We start from the raw sequence: 19,591 nt of genomic DNA on the forward strand, positions 1-19,591 counted from the left end.
CCCATCTTCTTCCAGCCCCAGCTCCACAAATAGTGGAGCATGGTCTGATATCCATATTCCCATAGTATTTGCCGTTTTAACGCTAATTTCATTCCCCTCTTTAATTAACACATAATCGATATAAGAAAAACTCTTGTGTCTGTTGGAAAAAAAAGTAGGTTTAGTGCTGGGATTACCCATCTCAAACACATCCTTTAATCCCCATTTAGATAATCTAAATGTGTTATCGTTTTTTATATTCCAGTTAAAATCTGCTGTAACGATAACTTCCCCTTCAGCGTAAAGCTGCAGTTTATTCAAAATTTTCTTTATAAATTTTTTCTGTCTTGTGTTTGGACTATATATATTAGCTATTGTAAAGATTTTTTGTGACACTTTGATTTTTAAGAATATAAATCTACCATCATTATCTTTTTTCCGGCTCAGAACCTCTGGCCTGAGATTTGCATTACATAGTATAGCGACCCCTCTAGCCTTGTTCGTCGCTTTTGATTCTTCTATTAAGCCCCATTGCTGAGAGCATAACAAAGGTCTATTATTTGCTTTAGCTCTATGTGTCTCCTGAAGGCATAATATATCCGCTTTCATCTTCTTTGCCAATGTCAGTACCCTATATCTTTTAACATTTGAGGCCAACCCGTTAACATTAAGCGATAAAACCTTTAAGGATCTATCCATTGTCCCGACTACCATTTATTTTTTGAACCCTTCTGTGTACATATTTTGTATTTCCAATTCTGTCCCATTCAATCCCCCTCTCCCTTCCCCCCTGAGACTCAGATAGGGATCTCCATGATCCCTGTCTCATGGTTTCTTAGAGGACTGTACTCCTCTCCCTTCACTCCTGGAAAGTTTATGTCCTTAAATGTATTTACCAAAGCCCGTTTTAAATTGTCTCTAGTATTTATTATTTCTTGCTGTCCTTTCATCTCCCGACTGCCGTCTTCTTTTACTCTCTTGTCTCTGCACTGGAGATTCACTGGGTTCACTAGGTTCTCCCTGTAGTTCTTCCGAACTTGAGAGTTCTTGCTCTATCCGTCCTAGTATTCCAACTTCTAGGTCAGTTAGCATTTTTTTTGCTTCGTCAGGGTTCTTAGCCGAGTATTTCCTGCCATCTTTATAGACCACCAGTGTAGCAGGGTAGGCCCAGGAAAAGAGGATTTTATGTTTGTATAGAGCTTGTGCGTACTGCTGCATTTGTTTCCTTTCTTGCAGCGTTTCTGGAGAGAAGTCTTGTCTTACTATGACCTTTCGCTGTTTAAACTGCAGGTCTGCTTTCTGTCGAAGAGATTTATAGATTTGATCTCTTAACTTCTCCCTTGTAAATGCCATTATTACATCCCTGGGAGTTCCGGCGCCTCCTCGTGGTGTAAACAAGCGATGCACTCTCTCGATTTCATATTGCTCAATTACAATTCCTTGTTCTTTGAGCCATTCAAACATCCCCTTTTCCAGGTCCTTATTTCCAATGTCCTCAGAAATGCCAGAGAACTTCAAATTCCTTCTACGCTGTCTATCATTCATTTGCGAAATTCTTTTTGTCAAGGTTTCTATTTTATTTGCATTTCCTTCTGCTACCTCTTTTGCATGCTCTGCTATTTTTGTGACTTTTTCTAATGTAGCAGTCATTCTTCTCATTTCTGCTTTCAGTTCTTGCATATCAGCACGGACATTTATCTCCGAACGCTGGATCATCTCCCCCAGCTCCTTAATAGACTTGGCCATCTTGTTAAGGCCTTCTCAAGTCTTTGCCGAATAGGTAAATTTACGACCGTTTTTAAACTCTGACTCACCCCAGTCCAGGACTTAGACGTAAACACAGTTCTCGGTGAGTTGTCTCTGCTATCAGTTTGCCATAAATTATTTGTTTTTCAGGCTTTTAATTCAGTGAGTTCCAGGAGCGATACGGGTGAGCGTCTACCCACGCCGACGCATGCGCAGTCCGTCTTCTTGTCACTTTCCTTAATGCAAAAAGTCCCGGTTTCTTTACAGTAATGGTGATCAGGTTTGTTGCACAAGAACTTTTAACACCTTTAATCATGCAACCTGGATTTGATGATTCCATCACACCCCCTAGAGTCCTCCCAGGCTGACTGAAAGCTGGAGGCTCAAGCTCTCTGGCTTGGGCCTCCTTGTTCTGGCTCCTCTCATGTCTTTCTTAAGTGGTCCCAGGGAAGGTGGGGGATTGTTTTGACCTGCATGGGTCGGCAAACTAAGGCCCGGGGGCCGGATCTGGCCCAGTTGCATTCTGGATCCAGCCCGCGGATGGTCCGGGAATCGCCACGTGGATCGGCGTGGGGATTCTGATCATTTGAGCTGCGCCATTCCCCCCCTCCCTCACACACACCGTGGCGGTGCCTCCTCCCTCCCTCCTCCTGGCTTCTTCCTGCCCTGCCTAGAGGAGGAAGAGGGCTGGGCTTTGTTGAGCCGCGATTGGCTGAGTGCCATTTTAAGCAGCCCCTCTCTAGAGCCAGCCCTTTCGTGCTGCTCATTGTCCCTCCCCCGCCATTGCCAGTCCCTGCAACTCGCAAGGCACAGGTAAGCAGCCACTGGGTCTCGTCTGGTGCTATGGAGAAGGGAGGGGAGAGTCGGTGGGGGGATTTTTTCTTCAAAATATAGTCTGGCCCCCCACAAGGTGTGTGAGAGAGTGTACCAGCCAGCTGCGAAAAAAGTTTGCTGACCCCTGATCTGGAGTCTGCTCGTGGAGAATTTCTCCTTCCCACAACCACCTTATGCCTGTTGGAACTACGGGCAGTGAAACCTGAAGCCTGCTGATTAATGAGCAGCAAGTCCTGCTGAACTCAGTGGGATAAATAAACATGCTTCAGACCCTACTGTGAGTCTGTCTACATTCCATTAACACCAGCTCCTGGATACTGAAACAGCAATCTTATTCAGAGCCAGCCCAATACATTTTGGCACCTGAGGTGAATCACAAGGGGTGAGTGGGGATCTACATCAGGAACAAGCAGGGAATAAATATCTACATGGCGATCTGCTGCTGCTGTGGATCCTGCCACTGCAGGCGGTTGCCTCACCTTGCCTCATGATTGACCTGGCCCTAGTCTTACTGTTCTCTTGATCAAAACAAAATAAAATAAAAAAATTCCTTCCAATAGCACCTTAGAGACCAACTAAGTTTGTTCTTGGTATGAGCTTTCGTGTGCATGCACACTTCTTCAGATACACTGAAACGGAAGTCACCAGACCCTTAAATATAGTGAGGGAGTGGGGAGGGGTATTACTCAGAAGGGTGGTGGGAATGGGTGATCAGCTGATAGGTATAGAAATCAGCTGATGATTTCAAGGTGTTCTCTTGATGATATTCTTATTTATTTTGAAGTATTTTATATACAGTGGTACCTTGGTTCAGTAACAGCTTGGATTAAGAACGCTGCAAACCCGGAAGTAGGTGTTCTGGTTTGTGAACTTTGCCTTGGAAGCAGAACATGTTGAGTGTGTTCCATTTGTAAATTGAGTTCCCCACTGCTATGGGAAAGCACGCCTTGGTTTAAGAATGCTTTGGTTTCAGAACAGACTTCTGGAACAGATTAAGTTCATAAACCAAGGTACCACTGTATTGCTTTCAGAGAGACCCTCCAAAGCAGTTTACATAAGATTATAACAATTGTTGTTCAGTCGTGTCCGACTTTTCGTGACGCCATGGACCAGAGCACGCCAGGCACGCCTATCTTTCACTGCCTCAACAAGCATCTTTAAAAAAAACACGTTTGCATTAAATTAAAGGGAAAAGACAACTTGCTTGTTTTAGAAGATGTTGCTGCGGCTTCTCTCCTCTCCTCTCAGAGCAATATGATGCCTCTGTGGTGGCAGTTGGGAGACAGAGGGGACATTATGAGGGCTGGATGGTGGTCACTCCCCAAAGCTTCTTTCCCCACCCCCTCCTCAGGGCAAGATGGCGTGCTTTCCCTAATGGATATTACATTTTGGTATACAGTGGTACCTCAGTTTAAGAACAGTCCTGTTTCCTAACTATTCGGTATACGAACTCTGCAAAACTGGAAGTAGTGTTCTGGTTAGTGAACTTTACCTCAGTCTATGAACAGAAGCCGAACGGTGGAAGGGCACCAGCAGCGGGAGGCCTCATTAGGAAAAGCGTGCCTTGGTTTAAGAACGGTTTCGGTTTAAGAACAGACTTCCAGAATGGATTAAGTTCGCAAACCGAGGTACCACTATACTGGGAGCGCTTCCTCCCATACTGCACCTTACCCATCTATTTGTCATTGAAATTCTACTCAATATTGATCCAGAGTAGACATCACCTTGCCAACAAAGGTCCGTATAGTTAAAGCTATGGTTTTCCCAGTAGTAATGTACGGAAGTGAGAGCTGGACCATCAAGAAGGCTGATCGCCGAAGAATTGATGCTTTTGAATTATGGTGCTGGAGGAGACTCTTGAGAGTCCCATGGACTGCAAGAAGATCAAACCTATCCATTCTCAAGGAAATCGGCCCTGAGTGCTCACTAGAAGGACAGATCCTGAAGTTGAGGCTCCAGTACTTTGGCCACCTCATGAGAAGAGAAGACTCCCTGGAAAAGACCCTGATGTTGGGAAAGATGGAGGGCACAAGGAGAAGGGGACGACAAAGGATGAGATGGTTGGACAGTATTCTCGAAGCTACTAACATGAGTTTGGCCAAACTGCGGGAGGCAGTGAAGGATAGGCGTGCCTGGCGTGCTCTGGTCCATGGGGTCACGAAGAGTCGGACACGACTGAACGACTGAACAACAACAACAACAAGATTCCAATGTATAGTTAGCAGAGTAACAACTTAAACATGTTGCAGGATTTCCAAAAAGTAGACCAGAGGCAATTGTATTTCATCCAGCAGAGCTTTACTGCTACTGAAGGCAAATGAGCATAATGGTCACAAATCCAATACATTCAGGACTGGCACTGTTCATTAAAAAAAAAATCCAGTTGCAGCAGACTTAACCTAAACTTACAATATCTTATAATACTGTAAGTCTAAACCTTAACACTATACAGTATACGGAACACCACACCACAACGAAGAGACAGAAAGAGAAAGTAAGTGAAACCCAGGCTCCTTCTGGCCTATTATAGTCAACATGACCTTGACAGAAAGATAACAGAACCAGTTTAAACCAGCTGTACTCAGCTTCTCAGAAGGAATAACCCAAACAAGGTAAAGGTAAAGGACCCCTGGATGGTTAAGTCCAGTCAATGGCGACTATGGAGTGTGGCGCTCATCATGCTTTCAGGCCGAAGGAGCCGGTGTTTGTCTGCAGACAGCTTTCTGGGTCATGTGGCCAGCAGGACTAAACCACTTCTGGCGCAACAGAACACCATGATGGAAACCAGAGCGCACAGAAACGCTAGAACATCTGCTGTGCATGCAGAAGGTGATGAGTTCAATTCCCAGCATGTCCAGGTAAGACTGGGATAGGTGCCTGCCTGAAACCACGGACAGCCACTGCCAGACAGTGCACACAGTACTGTGCTAGGTGCCCCAATTGTATTAGACAGCATTAAGCAATTTCCCATATCACTGTATCCCCCCCCCCCCGCACCCACCAAGCCTCTGGAATGCAACCAGTCTTTCAGCTGATATTTCTGCATTGTTATGAAGCTAGCATTTTTTATTGTGGTCTTGTGCTCTGCAAACCACCCTGGTGTTACTTTGAATGACAATACACAAAGGATACAAACAGAAAAAAATTATGCCAGTTTTTTGGAACTATGAAGGCAAAGAGCAGGCTTGTCACCATCGTATTCATAACTGCTCTTTCCCAGTCCCAAGATAAGGCCGGCATTCTCTTTTGAAACACAGACGCATGTATCAATGGGCTAGTTTATCCATTCAGCAGAAATGAGTGGCAAAGCTTTTCCTGGGCTGTACCACCAGAGTTTGCAGGGGTGTTGTTGTACCTGAATGCTGCTACTATACAAAAACTCAAATAATCTCCCTGCGTGGCAAAGCAAAGCTAGGCTGAACTCTTCCCCATGCTACTTTTGTACATGCAGGGTGTTTTAATATGGCCCCGCATTCAAACCAGCAATGTCTAATGGTACATTCCAGAATTGTACCTGCTGCTTGTTTCTGATAAATTGTAGAGAACATGAGTAGAGAGGCAGGCAAAGACACCATCTACCCCAGAGGTGGGTAGACATCAGGTTTACCATCTACTGTTTACCATCCAGGTCCACTGAAAAGAGCCCAGGGCAAAAAGTGCCCTCAGTCTTAAATTTTGTCTTCTGGTCTAGAACCTAACCCTAATCCCCATTTTGCAATTTAAAGCAAGAAGCTTTTCCCCAAAGAATCATGGGGGCTGAAATTTATCAAACTGAGCTAAATTTCCAAACACCCTTAACAAACCACAGTTCCCAGGATTCTTTTTTGTTTTTTTTTTTTGGGGGGGGGATTTGGAACACAAGTGCTTTAAAATTATGGTGTGTATGAAGATCATCCTTAGGTGCTTGCCTATGATCCCTTCAAATTTTCTCTGCCAGTTCATAGGAGCTTTGGAACACTCAACAGTCAAAAGCAACTTTTCCCATGACATGCTGTGTTGCCTGCACCCCAGTTTTCCTGGAGTGGTGGGTCTCCAGGGGTTCCGGTGCTTACCCAGCATATGGTTTCCTTGGAATGAAAGTCAAATAAGTCTTTAGTCTTTTCAGTATACAGTGTTTTATTTACACTTAATGTACACCGCATTAAGACTCCCAACAGATATTTCTTCCCCCTTAAGTTTATAGGGGTTACCTCAAAAGGTATCATAGCTTTGGGTTAAGCACAGATGATGGGAGTCAAGCTTCCCTCTGCAGCTTCCAACCCAACCAAACTCTCTCTCCAACACTAGTTCCCTGGCCTATTGTTTCCCTTCCTATGATGATGTGGAATCCAGCTAGGTGAGAGAGGTGGCAGAATGCCTCATGGAAGTATCTTCCATTGCCAGTAGGGCAACACATCTCTTTTAGCTACTGGTAACACGGATGGCACTGTGGGTTAAACCATAGAGCTTAGGGCTTGCCGATCAGAAGGTTGGCAGTTAGAATCCCCGCGACGGGGTGAGCTCCTGTTGCTTGGTCCCTGCTCCTGCCAACGTAGCAGTTCGGAAGCACATCAAAGTGCAAGTAGATAAATAGGTACTGCTCCGGCAGGAAGGTAAATGGTGTTTCCGTGCGCTGCTTAGGTTTCGCCAGAAGTGGCTTAGTCATGCTGGCCACATGACCTGGAAGCTGTACGCCGGCTCCCTCGGCCAGTAAAGCGAGATGAGCACCACAGCCCCAGAGTCGTCCGTGACTGGACCTAATGGTCAGGGGTCCCTTTACCTTTACCTCTTTGAGATGCTAGTGAGGCCGCCCAAGGCCTTAACAAAATAATTTGTTTGATCTGATGATTTGTTTACACCATGTTTCTACTTGTAGATTCTAACCCCTTCCACACAGGTTTTGATGGGACCCACTCTGCCCACCTGCGATTCCCAACAACTGTTATTCAGAGGCATATGCCTCTGACAGTGGAGGTGGAACATGGCTAAATCAACTGAAGGTTCTCGTCTCATCTGAGCAGCAAGCCAGCTGGTACCCTTGTTGTGAGAACAAAACCCACTGGGAGTTCAGATGCCATGGTATAGGCCAACAATGACTCAAAATAGCCAATTATGTTTCTATTTCACAGGGATTTGCGTCAGGAGTTGCTATACTGTATTGGGTAGGCAATGCATTTCTTTCTGCCTCTTAGTTTCAAATCTGAAATATGTTTCATTAAGAGGTGTGTCGTGTTGAACTCCTTAACGCATAAAAGGCACGAGGGGAGTTGGGGGGGGGAGTGCCAAGACAACACTTCATGGTTTTGCCAGACCAGATAAAAGCCAATGTTTTTGAGGACTGAAGCAAGGCCAGGCAAGAAGACAGAACAAAGGCAGAAGAGAGAGGTGGTGAAGGAGGCTTGATAGCATTCTGGTGTGCTGTTGCGGTAAACCAATCTATAAAGAGATGGGGTGAGAAAATTACCGGTATACACAAACTCCCTTCATGACCTCTAGAGGCAAACTGATATTCTCAGAAGAAAAACACCCACAACCAACTCTGTTCATCACTTCGTATAGCATGATCCATTAGAATCTGCTGCAATCTAAATAAATTATAATATGAATACAAATATTATTTATTTGTATTGCTGAAGCCATTACAAAGCAAAATACATAAATCAGAATAAAATTAATTACAGTTAAAGTAACTGTTAAAACCAGGCATTCTGTTGGATAGTTTTGCTCTCTTGAATTTAACTTATCACTCCCACAAACTTTTCTCTTTAAAATTTCTGCTCTAAATGAGAAACAGGCCACTTTTTCAAAGGTGTAGCGAACTGTCCCCTAATAAAAATTTAATCAGACACCCAAAGAAATTATGGTTGTTCTTCCTATTTATCAGGATGAGAACCTTTAGTTGATTTAGTTTTATCTAGTTCTGGCCATGTTTTAAGGAGGATATGGAAATGGCATGTTGCCAAGGGTTCATGGGGGGGGGAATGATTAAGGTGGGGTGGGGAGCATTTTTCAGCCTGAGGGCCACATTGCTTTCTGGGCAACCTTTCAGGGGCCATATGCTGGGGTGAGTGGTGCCAGAGGCAGAAGATCAGTGATTGTAAATTTTACCTTTGTACAGGTTAGTTTCCACACACCCTCATGTATCGCCCATCCAGGCAACAAAGAGGCATTATCTGAGTTCAGGGATGTATGCCAGTTGGGCAAAAACACTCAAAGGAAGGTCTGAACTAGGTTTAGTGAGTTCTGCAGTCTAGGGAGAGTCCCAAGGGCCAGAGAGAGATATGCTTGGAAGCCCTCACAAACCCTCCAAGTGTCCCTATTTTCCAGGGACAGCGCCAGATGTACAGAAGTTGCCCCGGTTTCTGATTTGATCTTGGAATACCCTGCTTTTCTTTAGAATGTCCCTATTTCCATCAGAGAAATAATGGAGGGTATGGAGTTAAGTAACCCCAGAGCCAAGGACAGAAGCAACTATACAACTTTAAGAAGACATATGAAGGCAACCCTGCATAGGGAAGTTTTTAAATGTATAATGTTTTATTATGTTTTTATGTATGTTGGAAGCTTCCCAGAGTGGCTGGGGCAACCCAGTCAGATGGGCGGAGTGCTATTATTATTGAATAGGATGTCCCTATTTTCATCAGGAGGGCATGCACTCAACACCCATGCCTCAGGTTCCCTAGCCCCTGGTATAAGGAGAGAAAACACAAAGATCTTAAACTATCTGAAGGCCTGGCACAATGAAGGTAGAGCTGTTCGGGTGTTTTGTGTTGATCCTGAAAGTCAAGGCCTAGAACCAGTGGGAAGAAATTGGAAGGAAACAGATTATGGGCAAAATGAAGAGAAGTCACCTAAATAGCAAGAGCTGGTTGACTGTGGAACAGACTACCTCTGAAGATATGGTGGGCTCCCCTCCCTTGGCTTTTTACAGAGGTTGGATGACAACTGTCAGCAAGGCTGGACCACCCATGAGGCAAGTGCCCTGGACAGCACAGCAGCTCTAGCCTCCAACTGCTGGGCGACAGCAGCTCTAGCCGCCACTGCTGGGCGACACCTGCTCAGCAGTCCCACCAATGCCACCTCTGCAGCAGCTTCGGGGGGTGCTGCTGGTCTCCTCTTACCCTTGTTCCTGATGCAGATCTTCACTCATCCCTTCTTCCCTGGCAGGGTGTGTGTGCATGCATCACTTTGTGGTTCGCATCAAAACGGGGGCCGGCCCTGGCAGTCAGGGATTCTTCATCCACTATTCCTGCATCACAGGGGGGTGGGCATGGACTAGATGGGGGGTGGGGTCCATTCCAACACTACAATTCACCAGGTATAGCCGTGAGAAAACGTGTTTCGATTCCAATAAACATTAATTGATGTTTAGCTGTTAAAAGGTGTAATGTTCAGTTGTCAAGTGTGGCGTAACAGTTAAGAGCGTTGGGACTAGGACCTTGGACAGCAGGGTTTGAATGCCCACTCAGCCTTGGGCCAGTCACCATCTCTTAGCCTAACCTACCTCACAGGGCTGTTGTGAGGATGAAATGGGGAGAACCACTGGGTTCATTGGAAGATAAAGGTGGTCTATAAATGTAATCACCTCCTGGCAAATAGAAGGGGAAGAAATGGAGGCAGTGAGAGATTTTATTTTCTTGGGCTCCATGATCACTGCAGATGGTGACCCATGGACTGCAAGAAGATCAAACCTATCCATCCTTAAAGAAATCAGCCCTGAGTGCTCACTGGAAGGACAGATCCTGAAGCCGAGGCTCCAGTACTTTGGCCACCTCATGAGAAGAGAAGACTCCCTGGAAAAGACCCTGATGTTGGGAAAGATGGAGGGCACAAGGAGAAGGGGACGACAGAGGATGAGATGGTTGGACAGTGTTCTCGAAGCTACTAACATGAGTTTGGCCAAACTGCGAGAGGCAGTGAAGGATAGGCGTGCCTGGCGTGCTCTGGTCCATGGGGTCACAAAGAGTCGGACACGACTGAACAACAACATAAATGTAATAATAATTTAAAATGCGCCCCACAAAGGACAGCAGCTGCGTATGTGGGAAAAGGCCGGCCCTCCCCTACAGCTCCTCTTCTGAGACAGAGGTGAGCAGAGCGGCCGCCTGCCTCCTTTGGCTGCCTGAGGCGGCTGGCTCTGCCTCATGGACGGGCTCCGGGCCCTGGAAGGGAGTAACAGGAAGGGGCGCCACGAGCGCAGGAGAGGGTGACTCTGTGGAAAAGACGGAGGGAGGAGGGTAAAGAAGAGGGGCGGGAAAGAAGGAAAACAAGGCTTTCCCGCCACCATCTCCCACTCGAAGTTCAGCACCGGGCGGCTTGCGTGCCTACTGCGCACGCGCGCCCAGGACAAAGTGTACTTCCAGGCTACCGGCGGCCTCTGGAGACGGGGCCGCGCATGCGCGCCGCGTTTCAACCCTCTCCCACGTGTGACAACGCAGCCCCTCCCACGGCGCTCTAGGCTGTTCGCGCCCCTGCGTCCGTTGCGTGCTGCCCCCGACGTCGTCGCGTCTCCCGCCGTGTGTGTGTGTGTGTGCGCGCGCGCGCGCGTACGCCCGCCCTCCCGCCCGCCTTTCCCAACCCACCCAGAGCCGAGCCCGCCTTGCCTCGTTCTTTTTACGGCTATTTGAACCGCCGCGCTTCCGCCATCTTCTTCCTCAGCCGCCCGCCCAGTTTAAACACACACACACACACACGGGAAGAAAGAAAGAAAGAAAGAAAGAAAGCAGAGGAGGAGGCGGAAGCAGGAGAGGAAGAGCGGAGAGACGCATCGAGAAGGTAATGGACGGCGATTAACGGGGTGGAGGGGAGAGAGAGAGAGCGATGAAGAACGAAGCGGCGGCCTCTCCGCGGCGACGGCAAGGAGGCCTCCCCCGAGGCAGCGGCCTATGAGGCCTTCGAGGCTCTCGGGCCTCGCGCGATTCTTGAGAGAGGCAGGCCCAGGATTTACCTCACGCCGGGTGGGGGGGGGAGGAGGGGTTGGGATGCGGCGATGGGGGGGTGGGGTGGGGGGGGAACGGCGGCGGGGACGCGAACGCACGCGCGCGATCGCGTCACAATCCCTCGCGGTCCCTTCCCCTCCTCCCCTCGCGCCGTTAGTCGGGAGGCGAGGCGCGGAAAGGCGGTTTGGAGAGGAGGCCGTTGAGGGAGAGAGAGAGAACCGCATTCCGCCCCCCCCCCCACCGTGAGTTCTCGGGGACGGGGATGCCGGTGGGGGGGGTGATGGGAGGGTCGTCGCGCGGGGGAGAAACGAGAGGGAGCCCCCCCATTCCTTCCGTGTTAAATTCTTATATATGTGTGCGTATGTATGATGCATGCTGGTTTGGGAACGTAGAAAATTGATAAAAGGTAGAACGCCTTGGATTTTTTTTGTGGGGGGAGAGGGGGGGGAGTCTTGGATTATACAGTATTCTAAAATATTGTTTCCTCTCTGCCTGCCCACGCCATTAGTAACCCTCCCACCCATTTAATGCAGTTTCTCAATTCTGCTGAGCCATCCTGGGGGGGGGGGATGGGGGGGTGAGACAGAGAGAGCATGGAGGGCGGGGAAAGAAACGCGCGCGCACACACACAAAAAACCTTGGCCGCCATTTACTGCTTCCTCCCTGACCCGGATGGAGAGCGAGCCACGCGCCTTTTGGGCGGCGTGGGCCGATGAGCGCAGCATGGGAGCTTAAGGGGGAAAAAAAACCACACACACAACTCAATCGGGCCTTTCTTTCTCCCTCTGTGTGTAGACGCAGCAGCATGGCCGCCCCGCAAGGAGAACCTCAAGTGCAGTTTAAGGTAAGGAGCGAGGCCGAGACACGCACACTAACCTTTTCTTGCTTTCTCTTTAAAAGAAACCACTTCTTTAAAACGACTCGTGATACTAGCACCTAGATACTAGCTAGAGAGCTTCCTTTGTTAGGCAGATGAAAACCCACAAGGATGTTCATTAGGCTACACTTCTTGTAACCATGGCGGGCCGTTTTGTTAATATTATTAGTTTTTTAAACCCCACTCCTCGGTTGAGAAGGCTTCTGAGAACTGCTTTCTTAAGGTCGATAAAAACAAAATGGACCTTGTAAATCTTAAAAGTCCTCCTACGTTTGTTTGGGATTTGACATGTGGGGGATGAAATTCTGCATGCTTACTTAGAAAAAGGTCCATTAAGTTCAATTGGATTTAACTCTCATTTAAGTGTGTATAGGATTGGAGGCTTGGGTGTCTGTCATCTTTGTTTCCATAGGTTTTGATTACATTATTTATTCAAGAGAAGTTTTGATGCTCAACTTATCTGCCAGGGCAGTACAAATTAAAATTTGATTAAGTTACCAATTAAAATGTGGGGACACATTTAAATAGGTAGACAAAGTTATGAATGCTTGGGACTTTTTAGATTTTTTGCGTTTTACAGTGAAGCTATATACAGTAAATTGTGTTGTATACTTTCAATAACAATTCCTGTGCTTCCTTCAGTGCTTTTTGTGGCATTAATGTGTAACTTGTGCAATTTCTTTCTGATGTCACATGTTCAATTTAAAAAAAAACTACTTTCCACTTATTATGCCTCCACAGTTGAGTTATCTGCAAGCCTTTAAAAGTGGAGATTAAGCTAAAGCACAGGGCAGTATAGTCTCCGATGTATTAAGTACAGGTATTTACTAGCTTGCCTTTTGGTTGGATTATAGTTCAGTCAGGCAGTGATTGTACAAATTTCTACAGATCACTACATTTCACATCTTGGAAAAAGTGTGAACATCCAACATCACACAAGTAGACTTTTTCACCCCCCCCCCAAAAAAACCCATTTATTCGAAAGTTACAATACATTTTTAATCAATATATCCTTCAAAAATACCTCTAATAATGGTGGCATTAAAATAAGCTGCTGTTCTTCAATAAAAGAAAAACAGAGACCAGATGATCTCAAATGTATCTTTTGTAGAGATACCTTTGATTAGTCACCGATGGTATGTGAGGCATTCTGATAGAGCAGGGGTGCCCAAACTTTTTTCACAGAGGGCCAGATTTGATGAAGTGAACATGTGTGAGGGCCAACCGAAGTTGCTGAGCTTTTTTTTTTAAAGGATTTTACCCCAGGACATATGCTGCCGGGGGGGGGGTGGATTAAATTGACTGGCGAGCTGGATTAGGCCCCTGAAACAGACTTTGGACATGCCTGTGATAGAGCATAGCTCCAGGTGTTATTAACCCAAGCTTCAATTGGTATTTTAGAAGTTTCCTTCCATTGTTGAGCAATAACAAGTAGACGTGAAAGGACTCTCCCTCTTCTCCCCCCCCCCCCCGTGACTCCATATTTGCTCTAGAGCAGGAGTTCTCAAATTCTGATCCAGATTACCCAGAGCTTTGTTCAGGTGGTACGTGGTGTGTTTTCAAAAGACAATAAAAAACCATACAACACCTAGCACAGTGTGACAATTGTTACAGCAGGCAGAAAATCCTTAAGTGGTCTGCCAAGACCCATAGACCAGTCACATTGGTTTAAAATTATTTAGGTAAAAATTATTTAACACCCTTTGTGGTTTTTGCAGACTCCTATAGATAGATGCTTAAAAGTGTAAGTTAATTTTTATTCCTCTACTAGCCCAACTAGTCTATACAGTCTACAGGCACTAGGTTGAATGTAGGCCATGTACATTTTCCTCTGAATTAAATCCTAGAGGGCCAGCACCTATGTCTTTCCTTCCTCTTCTATCCCAGGCAATGTGCAAAAAGAACATTTTGTCATCTGTTTGGTTTTCTACTCATCTTGCAGATGGGTAGGTTATAGATTTTAAGCCTGGTTGAAGTGGCGTTGGTTATGGTTATGAACATTTTACATGGCAGCTATATGCTGCTTACTCTGAATTAGTCCTATAAAGTCTGGTAGAATGGATATGTGCCAGTGTGTAAATGCTTTGTGGGATTAACCTATAAAGCCTTAAACGGCTCAGGACCACAATACCCCAAGGACCACATCTTCCGATAAGAACTGACCTGGACTAGGTGGCAATGTGAGAATGGGCCTTTTCTACAGTGGCTGCCTGCTTGTGGAATGCTCTCCCTAGGAGTCTTGCCTGGTGCCTTACTTACATATTTTTAGGTACCAGATGAAAATTTGGGAACCTTCTTTCATATGTGGTGGCCGTGCCCAGAAATAAAAAAATTCTGGGACACGATCTACGAGGAAATGATTTTTTTTTTTACTAAAAATCACATTACACAAAAACCCGGAATCATTCCTTCCTCGGATTCTAATTGACAGTATCCCAAAAGAAAGATTAAAACTATTTTTTTGTGCAGTGACGGCGGCTAGGGTACTAATAGCCTAGTACTGGAAGGATGGCCATATACTAACTAGAGAAGATTGGCTACAGAAGCTGAGCAAGTACTTGGAACTTGCTAAGTTAACTGAAGCCTTAAGGAACAGGTCAAATGAAATAGTCCAGAAGGAATGGGAATGCCTAAATACCTTCCTATCGAGTCAAGGTTCAACAACCAATGTTTCCTTATACCAAGATGAGGAATATATTGAAATACAGAGAAATTGCTTTAGTTGTAAGAAATGAAACACCGTGAGGTCGACGGAAGTCACAAAACCAAAAGTATAATAAAAAGAGATTCACCACAGAAGGGTCAGCGTCTCTGTAGAGAAATGACATTCTAGGCTACCTATTAAAGTTACCTTGTATTATACTTAAGTTCTTACTTTTTGCTTTTGCTCTGTTTTCTTTTTTACTTTTCTTTTCTTTGTCTTTTTCTATTTTCTTTTTTCCTGTTTCTTTTCTTTTTTGTATTCACTTGAAATGTTTTTATACTTTGTTTCATTTGTATTTGCATAACAATTCAATAAAAATATTTAAGAAAGAAAAAGAAAATGTTCTTTTTCAATCAGGCCTTAGACTGATAAAACAATCTATTACCCTTTAAATGTGTTTGTGGAAGGGAGGTTATTGGGGTGTTTTTTTGTTACTATGTTATGTATTTTGTGTTTTCATTTTGAATCCTGTATACAATTCTGATCTTTGGATGAGTTTTAAAGTGGTTTAATGTAAGTTAGCTATCTTAAACCCCAGTATTTAATACATTTATTTAACATTCTTTATTTCTAGTAGCTCAAGGTGCCATATTTGGTTCCCCCTAATCACCTCCACAACAATCCTTTGTGGAAAGTTAGGTTGTGAGAGAATTACTGGTCTAAGGTCAGCCGGTGAACTTCAAGGCTATGTGGCAATTTGAACTAGGATTTCCCCAGCCCTGGCCTAAAACTCTAACCTCTATACCTGTCTAGCTGGAGAAATACATTGTCTGTAGAAGTTAACCTAGGATGTAGTTGCAGTACAAAAGTATCTGAATTCTTTAAATTTATATTTCAACAGCTTGTTTTGGTTGGTGACGGTGGTACTGGTAAAACAACATTTGTAAAACGTCACTTGACTGGTGAATTTGAGAAGAAGTATGTAGGTATGTAAATTGTCTTCCTTATTCTGTTATGCTGCTATATTAGTGATATGTAATCTTTTACCTATGTACCTTTTACTTAAGTAAAATAACTTTGATGGCTTATTTTAGCCAAAGTAGATTTCAGTAAAATAAAGTGGTAATGTGTTTTTTGTAATGTACAGTGGTACCTCTGGTTACGTACTTAATTGGTTCCGGAGGTCCGTTCTTAACCTGAAGCGTTATTTCTGGGTTAGTGGAGTCTGTAACCTGAAGCATCTGTAACCCGAAGTACTACTGTACAAGGTTTTTTGACCATTTACAGTTGTGTGACTTAACACTATAAGTTAAGGGGCATCTGAATTTGTAATACAATTGGATTTTTTCTCTGTTGTCAGTTGATTGATGTTGGAATAGGGGATGGCAGTAGGCAAAATAAATTGGTTCCAGGGAAAAGAATGTACCAGATTATGCAATGAAAACTGCGAAGCTGTAGATCAGGGCTGATGAACCTAATACCAGACTGCAAGTTGCATCAGTCCCAGCCTGGTGTTAGAGCCCAGCAACTTCTGGAGAGCCTTTATGTAAATGGCGGCCTTTAAAGGCAGCGTCACAGGCATCTTAGATCTTTTGTTGACAAGATAAAAAAAATCCCATTGTTGTGGGCAAGTGGTTTATGATGGTCAGTCTTATTAAACAGATGAAGGTGAATATGGATTTATGGAAGTGAAGGATCATATTCTCATGTTTTGTCACACTTGCTGATAGCCTACAGGTCAATATTTCAATTAGAATATGCACTCATGTGACTTCTATATGCAATGTTCCAACAGAGATTTTATGTAATTGCAGCTACTCTGGGTGTTGAAGTTCATCCTCTGGTGTTCCACACTAACAGAGGTCCTATTAAATTTAATGTATGGGACACAGCTGGACAGGAGAAATTTGGAGGTCTGCGAGATGGCTACTACATCCAAGGTAAGCCGTCTGCACAGCTATTTTGACTGATTAACTGCTCAAAGCACATTTTTGCTACCTGAGCAGAGTGTGAAGTGTCTGTAATTTAATTGCAGCAACCTCTAGTTTTATTTTGGCTTTTTGAAGGGCATCTGGCAATGTAAACACTGGCAGCTGCTTGTGAAGGTTCTGGTATGCACCAATGTGTTACGAACATGTTTTAGATTATCACAATTGTGCAGGACTTTAGTTGGAAGACATCAGAAAGTAACTAAATCAACTTAAGCAGAGGTTTTTTTGACGTCTCCATGCTTTATTTTGAAATGTTGGGTTGTGGACTCTTTAATTGTAATAATACAGCTGCTAAGGTTAGTTTTTGAGGTAACACATCAAGGGTCGACGTGTCTGTTAAAGGAGCACCTATAAAATAGTAGATTTCGAGTTTGGATAGCTGTACATTGTGTGAGTTTGATCACCGTTAATTAACTACAAATCGTTTCAACTTTTTAGCTCAATGTGCCATCATAATGTTTGATGTAACATCAAGAGTTACATACAAGAACGTACCCAACTGGCATAGAGATCTGGTACGGGTGTGTGAGAACATCCCCATAGTTTTGTGTGGCAACAAAGTGGATATCAAGGACAGGAAAGTCAAAGCAAAGTCAATTGTCTTCCACAGGAAGAAGAACCTGCAGGTAAGATAAAGTTCTCCTGCTAAAGATAATAGTTAAGATGGGAAGACAAAAGCAGTAGGGTGTGTGTCAGTTGTTTTGGGAAGAAGGAAAGGAGCCACATCCTCTTTAATTTTGGTTTCTTAGTTCACATTACATTTGCTGCTTGCTGTAGAAAATTTTAGATTATGAAATCTACTTCTAAATTCCTTCTGATGATGAGTAGTATGTAAAAGGCTATGTTAAAGGAAGGTTCATTGGAAGATAATTCTGTGTGGCATAAACTTTTGTCAGCTATTTATTTGCATGAAGTTCATCTCAGAACTCCACAGCTGGGTGTATGTTTATGCACATGGATATGACTAGAGGGAAATTGTACCACATGGACACAGAAAATCATTGGTACCATAAGCATTGTGCCAAACTTGAATGTCTATAGGAGGACTGCAACATTCAGAATGGGATTAAGTGGGCGATATCAGCTTTTCAGCATTGTCACGTATCACCAGCCAAACATTATGATACAGTACAGTGATACATCACAATGTTGAAAAGCAGAGGGAGGAACAAGCTACAGCCTATGTGTGCCAGGCACTGGCGGCGGAGGGAGTTAGGCACAGGCAGGCACCACCCATGATACACAGCCATGTGAAGGTGCCATCACACTGGCTCTCAAACCCAGGCCTAGTGGTGATAGTGCACAAGTCTTCTGAGGTTCTATGCAATGTTAATTTCCCACCTTGTAGTGGGAGAGAAATCATTGGGCTTATTTGCCCATTGAGGAAAACCCTTCATGTACCTGCAGGGCTTGTGCCACAGTTAAACAGTTTGTGTTTTAAGCTGCCGCGGAACTTTGTTTCTGCAACAACATATGGACATTTGATTCCTCTCTGGTTTGTTTCTAAATGCGCAATCTCTCTTTTCCTCTAGTACTACGATATTTCAGCCAAGAGTAACTATAATTTTGAGAAACCCTTTCTTTGGCTGGCAAGAAAGCTAATTGGAGATCCCAACTTGGAATTCGTTGCCATGCCTGCTCTTGCACCACCAGAGGTCGTTATGGATCCAGCATTGGCAGCACAGTATGAGCAAGATTTACAGGTAAATGAGCTCATAAAAGGACTTGAGATCATGAGCTGCTTGTTGTTGCCATTGCCTGTAGAATGTTACTAAACCTGTTTTCCCTCTCCCCCCATTCCAGATTGCTCAGACCACTGCACTGCCAGATGAAGATGATGACCTGTGAGGGAGTGAAGCTGGAGCCCAGCGTCAGAAGTCTAGTTTTATAGGCAACTGTCCTGTGATGTCAGTGGTGCAGCGTGTTTGCCACTTTATTATTCTAGCTGAGCAGAACATGTGCTTTAATCTTTGAAATGCTGAAAGAGAGAATGGGCTTTGGAGTGAATGTGGCAGTTAAAAAAAAATTCCTTCATTTTGGACCTGCATATTTAGCTGTTTTGGACTGCAATTTACTCCCCATTTTGAGTTTCGAATCTGACTGCTGCAGTCGCATCACAGTATTCAGTGGTAAATCTTGTTTGTTACTGTCATTCCCATTCCTTTTTCTTTAGACCATAATAAAGTTGTATTTCAAATATCCAAGCAAGTGACTCTTCATGAATTTAAGACTAGTTATTCAGAGTCCTCAAAGCTTCAACCAAATTGGGGCAGAGTAAAAACACTTTGAACCCTAAACAGGCCAAGTGCTCTGGCTAGCAGTCAGAGTAAATTCACATTCTGGAAAAGCTGCCACATTTGGATTTAAGACAATTGGATTATGTTGGGGTTGAATTGAAATTGCAGCATTGGGCCTAATCAGTTAGGTCTGCCTTTTGGAGATTTGTCCACAGCACTGTAAAGGCATGCAATAGGAAACAGTTTAGTCACTTGCACATCTGCTTCCCTCACTGGGCTGCAGATAGGCAATATTGTACTGTATATTTGAAGCAGCACTTCCTAGCAAATTAACAGAGCAAGTTTTTTGGGACTTTATTCTTAAG

The 19,591-nt window shown here is 44.5% G+C and overlaps 1 protein-coding gene across 2 annotated transcripts; it reads left to right on the top strand.

Annotated features, from left to right (window-relative positions):
• Positions 1-11,105: 11,105 nt before the first annotated feature.
• Positions 11,106-19,193, top strand: RAN (RAN, member RAS oncogene family). Of its 2 annotated transcripts, none has more exons than XM_033174553.1 (7): positions 11,106-11,313; positions 12,270-12,321; positions 15,900-15,984; positions 16,813-16,938; positions 17,428-17,615; positions 18,522-18,692; positions 18,793-19,193. In XM_033174553.1, the coding sequence occupies exons 2-7, from the start codon at positions 12,283-12,285 to the stop codon at positions 18,835-18,837; spliced, it is 654 nt and encodes a 217-aa protein (XP_033030444.1). In that variant the 5' UTR covers positions 11,106-11,313; positions 12,270-12,282; the 3' UTR covers positions 18,838-19,193. The 2 variants fall into 2 exon arrangements, with proteins under 2 accessions (XP_033030444.1, XP_033030445.1); XM_033174554.1 differs by having other exon boundaries at positions 12,273-12,321.
• The last annotated feature ends 398 nt before the right edge of the window (positions 19,194-19,591 follow it).

Source organism: Lacerta agilis, chromosome 17 (assembly GCF_009819535.1).
Source record: "Lacerta agilis isolate rLacAgi1 chromosome 17, rLacAgi1.pri, whole genome shotgun sequence".
In the NCBI taxonomy this organism is placed as follows: domain Eukaryota; kingdom Metazoa; phylum Chordata; class Lepidosauria; order Squamata; family Lacertidae; genus Lacerta; species Lacerta agilis.